This window comes from Sphaerodactylus townsendi, linkage group LG03 (assembly GCF_021028975.2).
Source record: "Sphaerodactylus townsendi isolate TG3544 linkage group LG03, MPM_Stown_v2.3, whole genome shotgun sequence".
Lineage (NCBI taxonomy): Eukaryota > Metazoa > Chordata > Lepidosauria > Squamata > Sphaerodactylidae > Sphaerodactylus > Sphaerodactylus townsendi.
In genome coordinates, this window is record NC_059427.1 from 76,277,519 (window position 1) to 76,295,628 (window position 18,110).

An 18,110-nucleotide genomic window follows, 5' to 3' on the forward strand; every position below is an offset into this window, starting at 1 on the left:
CCCTGAAAATGCAAAGCGGATCTTGTGCGGGGTGGGGAGCGCAGCAGTGCGAATAGTCTCACGCTACTGGTGTGGGATCATTGGATGCATCTCCACCCCTTGTATTGACTTGTTTAATTATTTAATCGCTTAGTTCAAGTCGAAAACGCACATCCCATCTACATCTGATGGGGAATTCGCGCAACGCCAGACAACATGATGTGCAAAAGTGGGATCCTTGCAGGAGGGGGGGCATTTTCTGCGGGTCTCCCAGGCGATCCCATTGTGACGCGATTCACGGAGTAACCATGGTGACCTTCAGGAAACGGGCCGAAGGAGGGAAAAGTGGGAGGCACGTGGAGCCCTGCCCCTGCCATTTCTTGCCGCTGCTTGGGCGGCGCGAGACTCCTGTGCGCGCGAAGGCGGGGGTCTAAGCGCTGCGCGTGCCTCTTGGAGTGGGTGGGGGGAGGGGGAGCTGAGAACGTTTGCAAACCAACCGCAGGAAACAAACGGGCGGCAACAGAGGGAAGCGGCTGAGCTCATAATCCCACAACAATCCCACTCCCGGGGGCGGGCTGAGCATGGAAAAGGGGGCGCAGAAAGAAAGTCCCCGAGAGCAGCACCACCTCCTGCATCCCACAGCCTGGCAGGGCGCTCCCTGCGTCGACCACCTTATCTTGCACCCTATCTCCGGGCAAGGAGCCAGGGACTCGGCCCTGTTGCTCTTCCCCCCTAAACAAGATTCCCAGCATCACCCCTTGCAGTCCCTGTCTCCCAAGCCGATTTCCTTCCACACGGAGCAGAAATCTCCCCAGCAGGGAGAAGGCTCCTCCTGCAAAGAGGAGCAGCAGCAGCAGCAGCATATTTTGGAGGAACAGGCTTGCCTCAGCAAGCAGCTTTTGCAGCCCATCGTTGCTCTGGTAGATTTTGAGGAGCAGGGTGAGGTCCAGGAGAAGGGTCAGCAGAAGGAGGGGCAAACGAGAGCTGAGGAGCAGGAGCAAGAGAGCCAGGGGCTCTTGGCAGGCAGCAGCAACAAGAAGAAAAGAGGGGACCGCAAAGCTGCTGCAACCTGTCGAGCAGGGAAGGACGAGAGCCAGACTTTGGGCCATGGCAATGCAGAGGGCACAGTGGAACTCAAAGGGGGGAACACAGAAGAGACAGAGGAGATCAAAACAGAGGCAGACAGTAAAGAAAACTCTGAGGCTGAAACCTCGAAGTCTGGAGAAGAAGAGCCCATCAAAACTGAACTGGCAGATATTCCTGATGAGGATTCTCAGGGGAGGGAAGAAGTGGCATCCAAGCTTCACTCAGCCTCCAATGGCCCAGCTCATGCGAGCAAAGATGCTGCCTCATCTCAGCCACTTGGGGCACAGCATCCTCAAGAATGGAAGATTCCAATGACACTCCATCCAGTCCCTCCTGGGGCCAGGATCCAGTTCCAAGGACCCCCGCCATCGGAGCTCATAAGAGTGACTAAAGTGCCTGTAGCACAAGTGCCCCTTAAAATGCAGTCTTTGCTGGAGCCTTCAGTGAAAATTGAAACGAAAGATGTGCCTCTCACAGTTCTGCCCTCAGATGCAGGTATTAGATAGGAGCAGAGTTAAATTGTGTCATAACACTCTTTAGTATATAAATGTATACTGGAATAGAGCTATTCTTACACTGAGAGCCAAGTATGCAATTTACCCAGTTAATTTCACAAATGACTTTAACAGATGTAGCAGGCATTAAGTGAAGGCAGATGAGCTGGGACTACACCACATCTGCAACTTTATCCTAACCTTTTCTGGAGTGTAGAAATGTGTACAAAAGACAGTTTGCTTGATTCTATAGATTTGTAGTTAAAGTATAGCAAAGTGTTCCACATACAAAATAATGTTTGTGTGGTACCAGTAGTATTAGAAATAATGTAGAACTGTGACATACATTTTTGCGGACTACAACCCACTTTATCAGGCATTGAATGCTTGATGCTACAATACATTTGTTTGCCTGATTTCTTTATGTTCATCCTCTCCTTCTTCCAAAGATCCCAGGAACAAAAAAATTATTTGTTCCTCTATGGCACAGGAATTTTTATTCAGGAAATTATACTAGAAGGAGAGTTAAGAACTAATATGAGCCTTGCTGGATTAGACAAGTTGCCCATCTAGTCCAGCATTCTGCCCCACACAGTGGCCCAACCAGTTATTTATAGGGCCATCAACAAGGCACAGAGGCTGTGGTCAAGGAGACTCCCCTTAGCCACAGTGTTTAGTATCCACAGATGGTCATATTGTCCATGATGTTAACTTTGTTCTTAAACCCACACTTGTGTTTTGGCTTCATTCCAAATCCCTTCTCCTTTAATTTACTATTTAATGGGATATTTAGTTATTTTATTTAGTTTGGTTCAGGGGGTCCAAAGTTATGGACCCTCAAAGGGGTGCCCCATCCCCCATTCTTTGCTAAGGAGATGGGGGCTACCCTTTTGAGGGTCCATAACTTTGGACCCCCTGAACCAAACTGCACCAAACTTGGGGGATGCTATCATGACAGTCTCTAGATGATACCCTGAAATTGTGGTGCTGATGCGTCCAAAAATGCACCCCCTTCAGAAACATCCCAGAAATTTTCCCAAGAATCTTCGTTCTGCATTTAGTTTTCTGTATTGCTGTCAATTGGGGTTGCAGGCTGAGGGAGGACATTTCTGAAGGCACAGTCTCAAAACTTTCATGGTCTCATCAGGAGACTGCCCTGATGATACCCCCCAGGTTTGGTGCAGTTTGGTTCGGGGGGGCCAAAGTTATGGACCCTCAAAACTGTAGCCCCATCTCCTATTAGCTCCCATTGGAAACAATGGAGGATGGGGCACCCCCTTTGGGAGTCCATAACTTTGGACTCCCTAAACCAAACCTCACCAAACTTGGAAGTTATCATAAGGGCAGTCTCCTGATGATACACTGAAATTTTGGTGTCGCTAGCCTAAAAACTGCACCCCCTTCAGGCCAAAAATGGAAAACCACTGAAAATACCCAAAAACGACCCCTGCATTTTGATGCCCCCCACAAGGTGGTGCCCTGGGCAGCTGCCCACCTTGCCCAATGGGCATTACGCCCCTGGTTTCATACATATGTTGAAAAGCTTACAGGACAAGATGGAGCTTTGCAGAACCTCACAGGCTAAAGCCAAGAGTCTGAGCAGCAGTTCCCCAGCGTCACCTGTTAAAACCTATTCCCCATGCAGGACTGGAACCACCCAAAATCTTGCCTTCCAGACCAAATTACAAATTCAGTTTTTTTTCCTGAGCTAGGTCTGGGATCCCTCGACCCAACATGAGTTCCCTGCTTTCAAAAAACAAAGGAGAACCCAAATGGGCTCAGAATGCCCCCACAGGGGGAGGAAGGGCTCCTGCCTTTCTCCCAAAGTTGTTTTTTCTGCACAGTGCTGGGAGGGGTGGGGGAGAGTTATATTGCCAAATGAAGTCCTAAATAAAACTGTCTTCAACTGCCTCCTGAAGACCAAAAGCGAGAGAACCAGCCACACCTTTCTAAAGAGGTTGTTCCTTAATTATGGGACTGCCACTGAAAAATCAATCTCATATTCTTTTTTTTTTAATTGGTGGGACCTCAGAAGAGCCTCTCCCTGTAATCTTAATTCCCAGACAGGAACACATGAGATAAGACAGTGGTTCAGATCCCCAAGTCCCAAGCCATGTTGGGCTTTAAAGGACAAAACCAATACTTGAATTGGGCTTGGGAGCATATCAGTAGCCAGTGTAATTACTGTAGTATCAGGGCCACATGTTGCTGGTAGTCAGCCCTGACCAGCCATCTATACCTTTTTCAGCATAAAAATGATAGGAGATTTGAGAATTCATTCGCCATTTCCTGGACCATCTTTATTCTAGAATGCTCTGTTTGGGTCCTGGTGCCTACCTAGCTCTGTCCCCAGGGTACTGGGACCCAAATGGAGCATTCTAGAACAAAGATGGTCCAGGAAATGGCAGGTGAATGTTCAAATCTCCTGTCATCTTTATGTTGGAAAAGGTGTAGCTGCAGCATTCTGCACTAACTGCAGCTTCCAAACACTCTGTCAAGGGTGATGAATTGTGCTGAAGTAAATACCACACACTACAATTTCTTCATATGTATATTTAAGAATTTTTCAAAAGGGCTACACAATATAATCTAAATACTATAGTAGAAGACCAATTTTAAAGAAAAGTTTAAGCAATATGTCCTGAAGTTCAGCTGATCTTGTTACATTAATAATTAGGCCATTAAAATTGGCTGAACCAGAAAACAATTATGAATAATCTGTCACTCAAGTTGGGAAAAGGTGAGATAGAAATCTAATAAATAATAGGAATATTAAAATTGTTGGTCCTGTAGCAATTAGAATTTGTTGATACCCATCCCATTCTACCATTTGGATGCCAAAGGCGGAAGCAACAATATGCTTAAAATATTTACTTGGAATAGATATTGGAAGAATATCAGTCAAGTCTTAGAATACATTTATTTTGAAAGAGTTAACTTTACCCCATAAATGCGTCAAAGATGACCAGTGATCAAAACATTTCAGTTAAACACATTTCCAAGTTTAGTCCAGATTTCCCTGTGAAATACCAGCCCTAAATATTTAATAGAACAAGAAACATTCAGGTTGCCGGTTTCAGAGAATAGTTACGTTGGTCTGCAGTAGAGCAGCTAGATTTGAATCCAGTAGTACCTTGGAGACCAACAAAATTTTTGGTATATGTTTTGACTCTTGAAAGCTTATACTCCAACATTTTTGTTATCTAAGGCACTGTTGGACTCAAATCTAACTATTTATTTTGCCAGTCATCTTACATTTTGGAGAAGAATCCTTTTCTCACTTTGGTACCTTTTGTACCATTTATTTTATATCTGAAAATGACTCCAAAGTGTTCAATTTGATTTAAAACTGGAACTGAAGTTTCTGGATCTTGGTGCAACACTTTATTTGGAACCTATTACGTTTAAGGGCTTGGCTATATACAGACCTTTGTGAAAGAGTCCAGTAGATTTCAAAGAACCAAATTTGTTCTGGAAATAATTCAGATTTATGATGAATAAAAATTCCAAACCATAGAGGTAATATAATAGTGGGGATGTACTATCATCCTCCTGACAGAGGTTTGACGTCAATTTTCAGGTGCACCAAAAAGCATAGAGGCAAGAAAATTAGAACATTTAAGAACAATGGATGGCTTCAAGGGTTCTCAGATTGATTGGCTAAGTGTAAAGTTGAACCATAACAAAGACAACATTTATTAACAATACATTGTTGTTAGTCGTGGAACCAAAAAGAGGCAAAAGAACTTTAGGTGTAATCCTAAACTGTGGACAGTGGACTACAGCTTATTCAGGAGCAGGGATCTGCACACTGAGATGCAGTCTCAGTCTGGCATTCAGAACAGTACTGAAGTCAAGGTAATAATCTTGAATTTATCCGGGTCTAGGTTCACAACTAGATCAGAAGCACACTGGCCATGAAAACTGCTTGAACATTCAAGGTTCTATGTTCCTGGGTCTCATCCAGCCAGGGGTTGATAGTGTAATAATTGTGTGAAGCACTAGAAGTACTTGGGTATGGAGCTGGCTTGAACACTGCCCTCCACTATAGTGCTTTGTTGTCATTGAGCTGCCTTCTCATGTGCCTACCATTTTTGCTGCTCTTAAAACTTTAGGAGAGAACCTGGAGAAACTGTTGGTTTAGTATCTGTTCCCATGAAGTAGCGGTTTGTCTTCCCTGGGGTCTGTTGGCAGCACTGTCTGCAGCTGAAACTTCAGGGGCCGGCCCGTAGACTGAGGTCTGAGGAAGTGTGGCCTGTGGTCTGATAAGAGTCTGATAACATGAGGTGCCCCCAGATGGTCATACTTGGATGAGGTATCTGTTCTTGGGTACAGGTCTGGCTCAGGAGAGATCCTGATACTACTGTTGAACCACAGCTCCCTTCCCTCACAAACACCATCATTCTTCATCAAAAGAACTTCAAAAGGAGACTGATAAGAAACTGCAGAATAATAATTTATCAATATGTTTAATTGTATTAATTATTGTTGAAACACAGTGCCCTCTTCTAGCTATATGTCTCTCCTCAGGCCTCCTTGCTGATTGTCCCAATCTATGTAATGGTACCATCTTTGCCAATTTTGAGAAAGAAATGTAAGGCTGCTGTGTTTTAGAGAACATTTTGTTAAGGTTGATCATTGGTATTTTGCAAACCATTTGAGATTGTGAAGATATTTTCAGATGTGCCTTGAATTTATGATTGTGAAAGTCTCATATTTTCTGGCTATAATATATTTTTCCTGATGTTAGTTGCCTTGAACCTGTGGGGAAAGGCATTTTGATGAATAAACTGAAAACAAATCAACCAAATTTTATCAGCCTTTACATTATTCTATATATTACATAATATTATATTATCTCAACTAGACATTATGGGTTTTTATCTACGTGTATCCTTAGTCACACAGCAGCTACTGAGAACTAATTTGCCAAGTGCTACAGGAGCTCAGTTTGGATCAGGACCACAGCACTGTGAAAGGCGGTTCAACCTCCTCCCTTGTACCATTTTCCTGACCTGGAACATCCTGGAGACATTTTGCCCCACTGGGAGGTTACACTACTATTTTTATTATTTTATTAAATACCTTGCCCTCCCCAGCCAAAACCAGGCTCACTAGAGAGTGAGAGCTGAGCCAAGGTAACCCTCAATCCCTACTCTTTAACAAATGTGGCATCTAGTTTGGCCATATTGGAACTATTGTCTTGTATACTTTATCAGCTTTTGAGTTCTGTATAGAATTTTGACAAATTGAACACCTTGCCATTTATGGTCTTTTTAATCTCAGGTTAACAGTTTTTGCTTCTGTATACTGTACATGTGCTGACTTCAGATACATAAAAGGCTTGTGCTTCAATAAATCTTTTAGTCTGTGTACCACAAGACTTCATCTTGTTTTGACATTATGTTAGCATTTGTCCACTGGAAAAAAAAGATAATCTATCTTTCAGCAAAATATTTCACCACTTTCCCCTAAATAATAATACACAGCCTCATCAAAAAAGTAAATACATGCACATTGCAACGCTCAACCAAACAAAGTGGGTAAAAGGTACTTCTGGCCCCAACTGCCACATCTTTATCCAACAGAAGGCTTGGATCCAACAGCATTCCCAAGCTGCAAACTTACTCCTTTACGAGGAGTACAGCTGCATCCAAAAAAGGAGACCTCCCTATTCCTGGGCTAAACCTTCTGCCTTTCCAGTAGCACCACTGTTTTGTTTAGTGTAAGTTTCAGCTTGTTATTCCTTATCCATCCCAAAACTGTCTCCAGGAATCTGTACACAGTTTCCATAGCCCCCCTGAGATTTGTAGCAAGTGTGAGATAGAGCTGAATTTCATCCACATATTGATGGCAACTCAGTCCTTCATAACTCCACCCCCCTTCCAGTTAACCTCTCCCAGCACTTTACCTCGATGTTTAAAAGCATGGTGAACAAGATGTAATTTTATAAGGCCCCTTCCGCACATGCAAAATAATGCACTTTCAATCTACTTTCAATGCACTTTGCAGCTGTGTGGAGCAGCAAAATCCACTTGCAAACAATTGTGAAAGTGGACTGAAAGTGCATTATTCTGCGTGTGCGGAAGGGGCCTAAGTCTCCACAGTCCAGAGGGCAAGGGGCTGAACATCAGTTTCATGTCTTCATTAGCATGAATACTGTGGTCTCACCCAACAGACAAATGGGTAGCCAGATCATGTCAAAATAGTCTTCCTTAGTGACAATGGATGTTTTCTTCAATTGCCTGGAAAACTCTGGCCTCTAACACATAGCAGAGCTAATGGATGCATCAGATAAAAGTTTAAAGCATGCTGGACAGTGGTGGGATTCAAAAATTTTAGTAACAGGTTCCGATGGTGGTGGGATTCAAACAGTGGCGTAGCGCCAATGGGGCTGGGCGGGGTATGATGGGGGCATGGCCAGGCATTCTGGAGGTGGGGCATTCCTGGGCAGGGCTGTGGCAAGGACGCAGGGCATGCGCGCCCCAGGTGCAGTTCTCCTTCGCCCCACCTCTAGATTAAAATAATGACTGTTTAAAGTATTAAAAAGCAATATACTGTATGGTAGTGTATTATTTCTTTTTTATACAATTATGTTGATTGATTTTAAATAATAACATAAGTAAGGAGAGAAACCAAAAACTGTTCACAATTGTTAACATATTACAAACATATCTAATTGTCTATCTCAAACCGCCCCCCCACTAAAACATCCTATATTGCCTCTCTCCTTCCCATATTTCCCTCCCTCCCTACTTTCTACTTCCCCTTCAGATTCCTATAACTACTTTATCTATTCCACTTGAAAGAAAACTAACAGGGAGAGATCCAAAATCCTTAATCTAAAAGAGTAGTTTAAACTCCTCCTTTCCAATATAAATTTCAAGGGGAAAAAAGAAAATGAAAAATCCTTACCTATAATACTTTACCAACCTTTATACCAATCCCCCCCAAAATAGAATTACTATATATTGTATTATTTCATACAGTTCATACATGGGAATGCCATGGGGGGCAGGGGGGTCGTGGGGGGCGATTTTGCATCCCCCACTTGACGAGATTTGTTGTACCCAGGGACAGAGATTACCCCCTTGTCCCTAGTGGAGTTAATCATTGATAACTGGTTTTCCGAACTGAGAAAATTTTAGTAACCAGTTCTACCAAATAGTTGCGAATAGGCTGCATCCCACCTCTGATGCTGGATCTAGACACAGAGCATGACCAACAAATAATTGGGATTAGTTGAGAGAGAGAGAGAGAGAGAGAGAGAGAGAGAGAGAGAGAGAGAGAGAGAGAGAGAGGAAATGGCCTGAAGAAGCATTTGCTTGTTTTGATAATCTCATGCAGGGGGTTCCTTACAGAAGAATTCTGTTACGTCTAATCTGAGTATATAGTACCCTTGCATCCAAAAGAAATTCGGGTGACAGTGTTTTACATAATAACCTAGTAGTAACTGTTGAATAAGTAGGACTTGTTTTGGAATGCATGTGCACAAGACTGTACAGTAAATCTTACAGAGGTACTGTTAAATATCTCTCCGTTTGAAGAAATGGTGATCATTATAGAGGTACCTTTCCCTTTAGTATTGCTGATGTCAGTGAAGATTAAAGGAACATGAAAGAGTTTACTCAGGCCACTAGAAGGATATGCAAACATCTGATGGGTAGGTAACGTGGCAAGTCTCTGCTGCTCTAAGAGGGCATCTTACAACAATTCCCCCAAACTTAGAGTTTCTATTTATTTTACAAACCAAAGTAATGTTATTTCCTTCCTTCCTTCCTCTTTCTAGGGATACCAGATACTCCATTTAGCAAAGATAGAGATGGCCATGTCAAGCGTCCTATGAATGCATTTATGGTGTGGGCAAGAATTCATCGGCCAGCCTTAGCCAAAGCTAACCCTGCTGCCAATAATGCAGAAATAAGTGTTCAGCTTGGACTGGAGTGGAACAAACTCACTGAAGAGCAAAAGAAACCCTATTATGATGAAGCTCAGAAGATTAAAGAAAAACATAGAGAAGAATTTCCAGGTACAGAATATCTATCTACACATTTTTTTTAGAATCTGATTGTTTCAGTGCAACTGTTGAAGAGAAGGGGTCACCAAACGTTTTGAACTTGCAGGCTCATTTGGAATTCTGATACAAAATGACTGCCACGGGAGGCAGAGCCAACCACACATCATAATTCTAGTGGTAACTCTTCAGTGTTTCAAGCTGAAGGTGTTTAATAGGGTTACTTTTATAATAAACATTTTGTTTTAAACTATTTTCTTGCATACACACAACTTAGCTTCAGTTTTGCACTGAAGACCCTTGTAGTATGGTGGCAGATACTGCTGAAGCAACTTTTAAAAAATGTGCATAATCAAGTCTGCACACACACACACACACACACACACACACACACACACACACAGAGAGAGAGAGACAGAGAGAGAGGTTCAGACCATTTCCTAATATACTTGGTGTGACCTGGAATGAGTCAATAGGTGCCATGGTTTAAATTTAATAATGGTGCATACCCATGCTTTTATACCTGATGCCAATAAAAGTCTATTGTGATTGTGAGGTGCCATAGGCACTACACAGGGGACTCCTGAAGTCCCAACACAAGTAACTGTTGAGATCTGTTCTCTAGATATGTGTTTTCAGTGATATATACAGTTAATTAGTTAATGAAAGTAAGCACTGAAGACATCATTGAGTTTTCTTTAAAAATTTCAAGTGAACTATTGTGATGAAGTTGTTCTGTTACTGTATCAGGCAAGTCACACTAGCCTGACAAGGTCTTTGATCTCCGGATGGAGAACCAAAAGTCTGTGGATATTTACCCAAAAGGAAGCCAGTAACCAAACCGTCATACATCAAAGGCTAGGTTACCTCATGGCAGGAAAAGGAGTTTTCCTAAGGACAAAGAGAAAAAGAAACATTGATTCTGATCCAAGCTGAGCTAGAGGGAGCATCTCTAAGCTCAAGGGGGCTGAGACAAGCCTGCAGGAATTGTGCTTAGCTGAGAAATATCTGTATTAGAATGTTTTATTGTTTTCTGTTTTCTTTTCAATAAAATCTTTGAGAACTCAGCTGGTTTCAGAGTGTGTGGAGAAAAGAACCCAGGATTTGTAGAACAGGCATGGCTCTCCCAGGCCTGGTTCTGTGACATGGTGGCAGCTTTTGTGGGTCCAGTACTCTGTTTGAGCACGTTCAAAAATCAGAATAACTGTCCCATTTTGCTTCATTCCCACCCTAAAATTATATTCTTCCTCTCCCATATGATATACTGTTTTCTTGGTCTTTATTTCTTTGTGTAACCATCAGATGTAAAAATACCAAAAGTTCTGATTTTGCCTCATATCGATTTTTAAAAAGCATTTCTGAAATTCAAATTATACATCTTTAGCACAAATGATAATGTAAGTATTATTTGATGGAACAAAAAGCGATCAGCATTTGAGCCAAAATTTTGGTCAGCATTAGCTTGTTTATTTGGCATAGTAAAATTAGGTTCTCTGACCTGTTTGCAAAATTATGTAGTAATGAGAAGGAAGAAGGATTAGTATCTGTGCAGAGAGCATTACCAGTAATTAATTAATTAATTAATATTGGATTTAATATTCTGCTCTTTCCGAGCCCAATGGCCAGGCTCAGAGTGGCTAACAAGGTCTAACATAAGAAGAATCCTCCAGCATCCTATCTCACATGGTGGCAAGCCAGTTCCTCTGGAGGGTCAACAACAGGGTATAGAAGCCAAGGCCTTTCCCTGATGTTGCCTCCTGGCAGGGAGGTTTATTGCCTCCAGATGTGGAGGTTCCCTTTTGTCACACTGGCTAGTAGCCATGATATACCTATCATCTAGAAATCTGCCTAATCCCTTTTTGAAGCCACCTGTGTCTGTGGCCATCACTGCATCCTCTGGCAGGGAATTCCTCATTTTAATCAGTTGCTGAATAAACAAGTAATTCCTTTTGTCCATCCTGAATCGATTGCCCATCAATTTAATTGACGGCCTTTGAGTTCTAGTATTTGTCTTGATCCTTTCCAATCTGGTTTTAGGACTAGTTAAGAGACTGAAACAGTGTTGATCTCCCTGGTAGATGAGTAAGTGCCGTTGTGTTGATCTCTCAGCAACTTTCAGTACCATTGTGATCATGGTAGCCTTTGAGATTGCCTTTCTGGTCTGAGATTGGGAGACATCATTTTGCAGTGGCTCCAGTCCTACCTGCAGGGTAGTTATCATAAAATTGTGCTGCTCAGCCCCTTGGCTTCTGGCTTGTGGAATCCTGTAAGGTTCCATCTTCTTCTTTATTCTCTTGAAAATCTACATGACACCATTGGATGAGATAATCTAGAGATTTGGGTTGGATTTTCACCAGTATGTGGATGACATAGTTCTATTTCACACCAAACTGATCCTAGGGAGGCTGTAGAAACCCTGAACTGTTTGCAGGCTGTTTTGGAGTGGGTGGGAGGTAATAAATGGAAGCTTAAGCATCACATGGTAGAAATGCTACTGTTGAGCTGAAAATCTGACCCAGAATTCAAGGTGTCACCCATTCTTGATGGAGTTTTACTTGCCCCTGGAAGTAACAGCTCTGTGGTCTGGGACTGCTCTTGGACCCATGCTGACTGCTGGATAAACAGTTGACAACTGTGGCCAAGTGAACCTTTTACCAGCTTTGACTAGTTAGCTAGCTGTGGTATTTCCTGGGTAGAAAACAAATCTGGCCGCTATGGTGCATGCCCAGGTGATATCTAGTTTAGATTACTGCAGTGTACTCTGTTCTAGTAGGGCCCTAAGGTTCTTCATTCTTCTCTCTCTCTCTCTCTCCTCCCTCTCAGCTTTTCCAGGTTGACAACTCTAGCCTCAAGGGAATTAACGTCTTCCTTGAGAGCCAAAGGCTCCATGAATTGAGCATACACCCACAGTTTCTGCCCAGTGTGCAGATAATCATACATTTGGCACTTCCTGATAAATCTGACTTTCTGCCATGATGCTTTGGTTGTGTAAAGGTGTTTTAGGGTTGAAATGGGATTTTTATCCAAATCTGTGCAGATTTCCATAGCAGGAAGGATAATTCAGCATACCAACCTTCTTGCCAACGTGGAGCTTGTATGTCCTTTTTCAGGAAACTCAAACTACAGGGGTTCTCGTCTGCTCTCCCTTGACTGCCTATGCTGAATTTCCAAGCTCAGTTCCCATGTTACTTTCAAATGCACTGGATGTAAGCCATGGAATGCAAGCTCCCAGGAATCTTGTATGTCTTCTTAACAGAATCTTTTTTACTGCTGGGGCAGCCCAATCCAGAACCCCTGTCGATGGAATGTAGCACAGCTTTGGCACCGCCCCACTGCATCCAAGAGGGTTTCTTGGCAGTGCAGGGAGACAAAAATCAGAAAAGCCTCCCCCCACAGCTGTGCCTCTGGAATGCCCCCACAACACAAGTAGAGGTGGCCAGAGGTGCAGGAGCACTGACTCAATGCTCTGCATCACGTCTGGCCTTTGTGGAGGGCTGTAATGGATGCCTGCCAGTGGATTTGCCCCTCCACTGGAGTAAGTGCCTGTCATGATCCTAACCCCTAAATCTACCGACAGCAATAATTAAAGTTATTTTTGTCCTCAGTTTTTATCTCTTACATATTGATGAATGATAGAAAATAGCCTGTTTTGTCTCACTGAGTGTACATTTTTATGTTCACACAGGTTGGGTTTACCAGCCAAGACCTGGTAAAAGGAAGCGGTTCCCCTTAACAGTGTCCACTGTATTCTCCGGCACTACTCAGAATATCATTGCTTCAAGTCCAATGTCAGCCTCGACCGTCTTTACTGGAACTTCTCAGAATATCATTACTACAAATCCAACAACCATATACCCTTTCCGATCACCCACTTATTCTGTAGTCATACCCAGCGTACAGAACAACATTGGACACTCAGTCTGTGAGTTCATTCCAATAGTTTATGTGAGTTCTTTAAATCATAGAAACTAAAAGAATCCAATTTCTCAATGCATACTAAGAGAACATTTATCTAAGAATAATTAACATAACAACTAAAACGTGCCAGCAAAGGCTTCACAACAGAGAGATGAGATAATAATGCCATACTTTGTGATAACTTACTCCATTTAAGAATTTGATTGTTTATTATAAAGTGTAAAATGGTGTTTAAGCCTTAACTGGTATCAGTGCAACATTTGGATGTTACTGTCACAATTAAAAGTCCCAGGACATGGCCTGAAGGCAAGAAATGCCACAATGTTGTTTCAGCTATACAAGCCTGAGTTTGTTCAAGTAGCTGTCTAACCCTGTGTTTGCTGCCTTTGGTTGTTTTCCCAAATATCCCGGGTTGAGCAAGGGAAATATCCTGGTTTGGTCAAGAAGTTCACATGGTTCCCCGTCCTAAAGCAGGTTTGTCCTGCGATATTTCCCTCATCCCAGGATTTTCAAAAACTGCAAATTTGGCAGTTCTTTTCAAAAATCCCACGTTGAACCCGCCACCATGCAAACATCACGGGAGCAGAACCAGTTTATTTTTGCCACCCAGCCACCTGCCCCCCTATCTCCCCACCTGATGTCATGTCAGTTTTCAACTTTGCTGAGCCTCCGATCTTTGCAGCCTGCCCTTCCCAAAACATTCCCCCAAGCACATTTTCTGTTCATGGTATTGATCGGCTGCCATTTCACCTTGGTTAATCAAGAGTGGAGTTCCAAATGTCCCCGTTTTCTTTTCTGTACATGTACTGGTTGCTCAGAGGGCATAGCTAGGGAGATGTGCACTTTGGGCTGAATGTTAGTGGGCATATCATGAGCAGGGTGGGGGGTTCACTTATTTTCCACAAAAACATGAGAACATGAGTGGGAATGTGATGTGATGCTGTGCGCCATTGTTTTCTTCTGCCGCTTGCTGTGTTGAGGCCTGCACCAGGCCCTATCCATAACTGGGAAAAAAGGGAGGCTTCACTCAATCTCTTCACAGAAATTTTAATCTGGTATAATTGTGCTGTGTGGAAATGGCCTTTGAGATCCAAGTTAAAACAGTGGGATGTAATTGTTATAAATGAAAGTGATGTTGAGTTTGACAGAAGAGAAATGGAGAGCTTTATTCTTTCCCTCTTCTCTTACATTATTGAGTCCATTATCTTAAGTAGTTCAAGAGCGCAAGGTCTGGGCCTGCTTTTCCAAATCTAGCCCTGACTCATGTCGCTCCAAGCTTAAAGGCTCTTAGGAGAAGGTAAGGAACAGTTTCACATGACACTACCTGGAATCTCTTATGGATCTTGAATTTTCTGTCTTAAGCAACAATGACCTTTGTTTGAGAAGACATATCAGAAATTCATTGCTCCTCCCCCACAACGTCCAGAGCTCCAGAGTTCAGAAAGGGCAAGAGGGGAATTCTTTTCACACATTCATCAGTATAAATCGCTTCATTACCTTGTTGTGAGAAGCAGATTTTTCTTCCTCTCACGACTGCAACCGTTCCACAGAACTCATGTGGGTTCTGCTTCTTAGTCATACTAGAATATGACAGAGGATTGGGAATCTGATTTTATACATGATATATTCTTGTTATGAGGATGAAGAACTGAGAGCAGCAAAGGATGCTGGAAAGAGATTACCACATGGCTAATAGCAACACTATAAATAGTGGACTTCAGTGAATAGACTCTTGGAGGATATCTGTATTGAGAATATGTTAGAAAGAACAGATTAAAAGTCACAGCGTTTGCTGCTCTATTTCTTAATATTGTTAATTTGTGGGAAAAATTGTTCTAATAGTTATGGAGTAGCTGGGTGTTATTAAATAAAACACAGAACAGGTTTTATGGGGTGAATGTTGAAGTTAACAAAAAATAGGAAAACCTTGAGCTCTCTGTTGATTTCTAATATCGTTGAGGAACAATGTCATTTAGTGTATTTCACGGCCAGGTTCAACTGGTTCTGGTGGGTTTTCCAGGCTGTTTTGCCGTGGTCTGGTGGATCTTGCTCCTAACGTTTCACCTGCATCTGTGGCTGGCATCTTCAGAGGTGTGTAACAGACTTGCCTCTGTGTTACACCTCTGAAGATGCCAGCCACAGATGCAGGTGAAACGTTAGGAACAAGATCCACCAGACCACCCCCGCCACACAGCCCGGAAAACCCACCAGAACCAGATGTCATGGATTTTCTTTTATCTTTTGCTCACAGTATAGTTTGCATAGTGCTAGCCTTTGAAAATAAAGGGGACCTCACCACTGAATTATCATTTCTCTTTTCCACAGGTGAAGCCCCTTCTGCTCTCCAAGTGCCAGCTCCTTCTGCTCAGCATCCAAGCCCCATTACGCTGTTCCAGTCCAATGTAGCGACTGCGCCACAACTGGCTGCCCCAGCTGCAAACTTGTCAATCCGTCCAGTGCTTCAACCTCAACATTTTGCTGCACCTTCACCCACAGAAGCTCACCATGTATCGTCAGGAACAAATTGCTCTATAAAGAGACCCACCCAAGTTTCGATTCAGAGTGCAAGCAGGAACCCTAATAATACAAGCACTGCCCACTCTAGATACAATGTCTCTAATAATCAAGCCCCTAAAGAGTACCCAGGTGTTTCTTCCTGTTCTAGAAATGGACCCATCCCCCAAGCTCCTCCCATCCCCCATCCACATGTCTATCAGCCTCCTCCCATAGGTCATCCAGCCACTCTATTTGGAGCTCCTCCTCGATTTTCGTTTCATCACCCATACTTTTTACCTGGACCGCATTATTTCCCATCAAGGTAAAGCAACTGTTTACATGTGTTTAAGAATGAAGAATCATATAGTGACCAGGCAACCACTGAAGTATATGGTTTTTGTCTCCTGTTCACCTTCATCTTCACTCCTCTTTTTTCCCCCTGTAATTTAACTCCACTGAAATTTATCAGTAGCACAGTGTCCAAAGCTGTAGCCTTTCTTGAAGAGAAATGGCTTGGTCACTATCAAACGTGTATTAGAACGGCTAATAATATAGACATGGTCTATATTATTATAGGACCACTTACAACTGTTCAGAAGGTATAATTGGATTAAACTGTGTCAACTTTGTTGTTAGCTGGGATGGGCCCCAGGGAATACACTGTCCATATGTCAGAAAAGTTAATTGATCACAACAGTTTCTGAATACAGTTACAGGAACTGGTTGTTTTTTCCCCAAGTCCTAAATGGCTTGGGAACAGAATTGGGAACAGGCTGCTGGGCCTGGATGAGTCATACAAACCATGTGGTATTGAATTACCTGGTAGTTGCTGCCTGGTCCTGATGAGTCATCCCTCAAGGGCCAAAATAACCCTGGAAAAAACCCTGCCATTTTCCCATGCCTTTTACTGACTGGAATCAAGGTTTGAAGGCTGGCAATAATATATGGTTGCCTAGAAATGGCCATTGGGGGCATTCATTTCTTAAGGCTACTGACACTGTTTCTATTACTTGAGAGGGGATTAGCCCTCTGAATTTTTTTTTAAGATTTCAGATTTTTCGGCAAATGTTTTTTAGGTTTGTAGAAGAATATGGCATCTCTATTCATGGTTCCATTCTCTAAGTTTAAGTGTCCATAGATTTAGCTACATTGATACATTCATAATCCCTATGTATACACCTATATAACATTTTCATGGGGTTTTTTTTGTTTAACTGTAAATAATTTTGGTAGCAATTAATATGTTGTAGTGTGTTTAATGAATGATAAAACATTATTAAAGAGGTCATTATTTTCAATGTTATAGTTTAATAATATCTGGATATTCTGATAATACTATCTTTCTATATAAGAGAGTTTCTGTCCAAATAATATGCTTTCTTTTGTTTACTACACAAGTCATTTTCTACCTTCAATTCCACTGTTGTTGTCAATTTGACTATGTGAAAACAGGTCTTCAATTGGTATATGATTTTTTGTAACTATTTTTGTCTTTTTGCAGCACGTGCCCATACAGCCGTCCTCCTTTTGGCTATGGGAACTTCCCCAGCTCCATGCCTGAATGTCTTGGCTTTTATGAAGACCAATATCAAAAACACGAGGCCATGTTTTCTGCTCTGAACAGAGACTACCCCTTTAGAGAATATCCTGATGAGCACATGCATAGTGAAGACTCCCGCAGTTGTGAGAGCTTGGAAGGAACATCCTATTATAGCAGCCACAGTCAGACAGAGGAGGAATACTTAAACCCTGTGCCTCAGCTGGATATTGGGGCCCTTGAGAACGTTTTTACCGCAACCCCTTCGACACCCTCTAGTGTACAGCAAGTCAATGTGACTGATAGTGATGATGACGAAGAAGGAAAGGTGTTGAGAGATCTTTAATTTTAGAAACCAAATGATAGTATCCAGCATACTTTTAAAAAAGATGAAATAAAACATGTTGGTCATATAACAGTGCTTTAGTGAGTGTGGTTAAGAAGCCAAATGAAAACTTTTTATGCCACGTGGGAGATTTTCCTGGGCAATGCAAGATACTGTATTCACAGGAATTGTATGAGCTTACTTCCACTTCAGAAATTGTACCTGCCAGCTCTTAATGTAGTTTTTTTGTTACATGTTTCT

General features: G+C 42.4%; 1 protein-coding gene across 1 annotated transcript; it reads left to right on the top strand.

Annotated features, from left to right (window-relative positions):
• The first annotated feature begins 560 nt into the window (after positions 1-560).
• Positions 561-17,870, top strand: SOX30 (SRY-box transcription factor 30). Its single transcript, XM_048487361.1, has 5 exons — positions 561-1,560; positions 9,349-9,588; positions 13,259-13,495; positions 15,817-16,309; positions 17,489-17,870. The coding sequence occupies exons 1-5, from the start codon at positions 561-563 to the stop codon at positions 17,868-17,870; spliced, it is 2,352 nt and encodes a 783-aa protein (XP_048343318.1).
• The last annotated feature ends 240 nt before the right edge of the window (positions 17,871-18,110 follow it).

What these genes read in the sequence shown, in the direction of transcription:
- SOX30 (XM_048487361.1), top strand. Translation starts at nt 561, where the DNA reads ATGGAAAAGGGGGCGCAGAAAGAAAGTCCCCGAGAGCAGCACCACCTC. An exon ending in AGTTCTGCCCTCAGATGCAG is followed by an intron (nt 1,561 to 9,348) that starts GTATTAGATAGG and finishes TCCTCTTTCTAG; the next exon opens with GGATACCAGATACTCCATTT. An exon ending in CCGCATTATTTCCCATCAAG is followed by an intron (nt 16,310 to 17,488) that starts GTAAAGCAACTG and finishes GTCTTTTTGCAG; the next exon opens with CACGTGCCCATACAGCCGTC.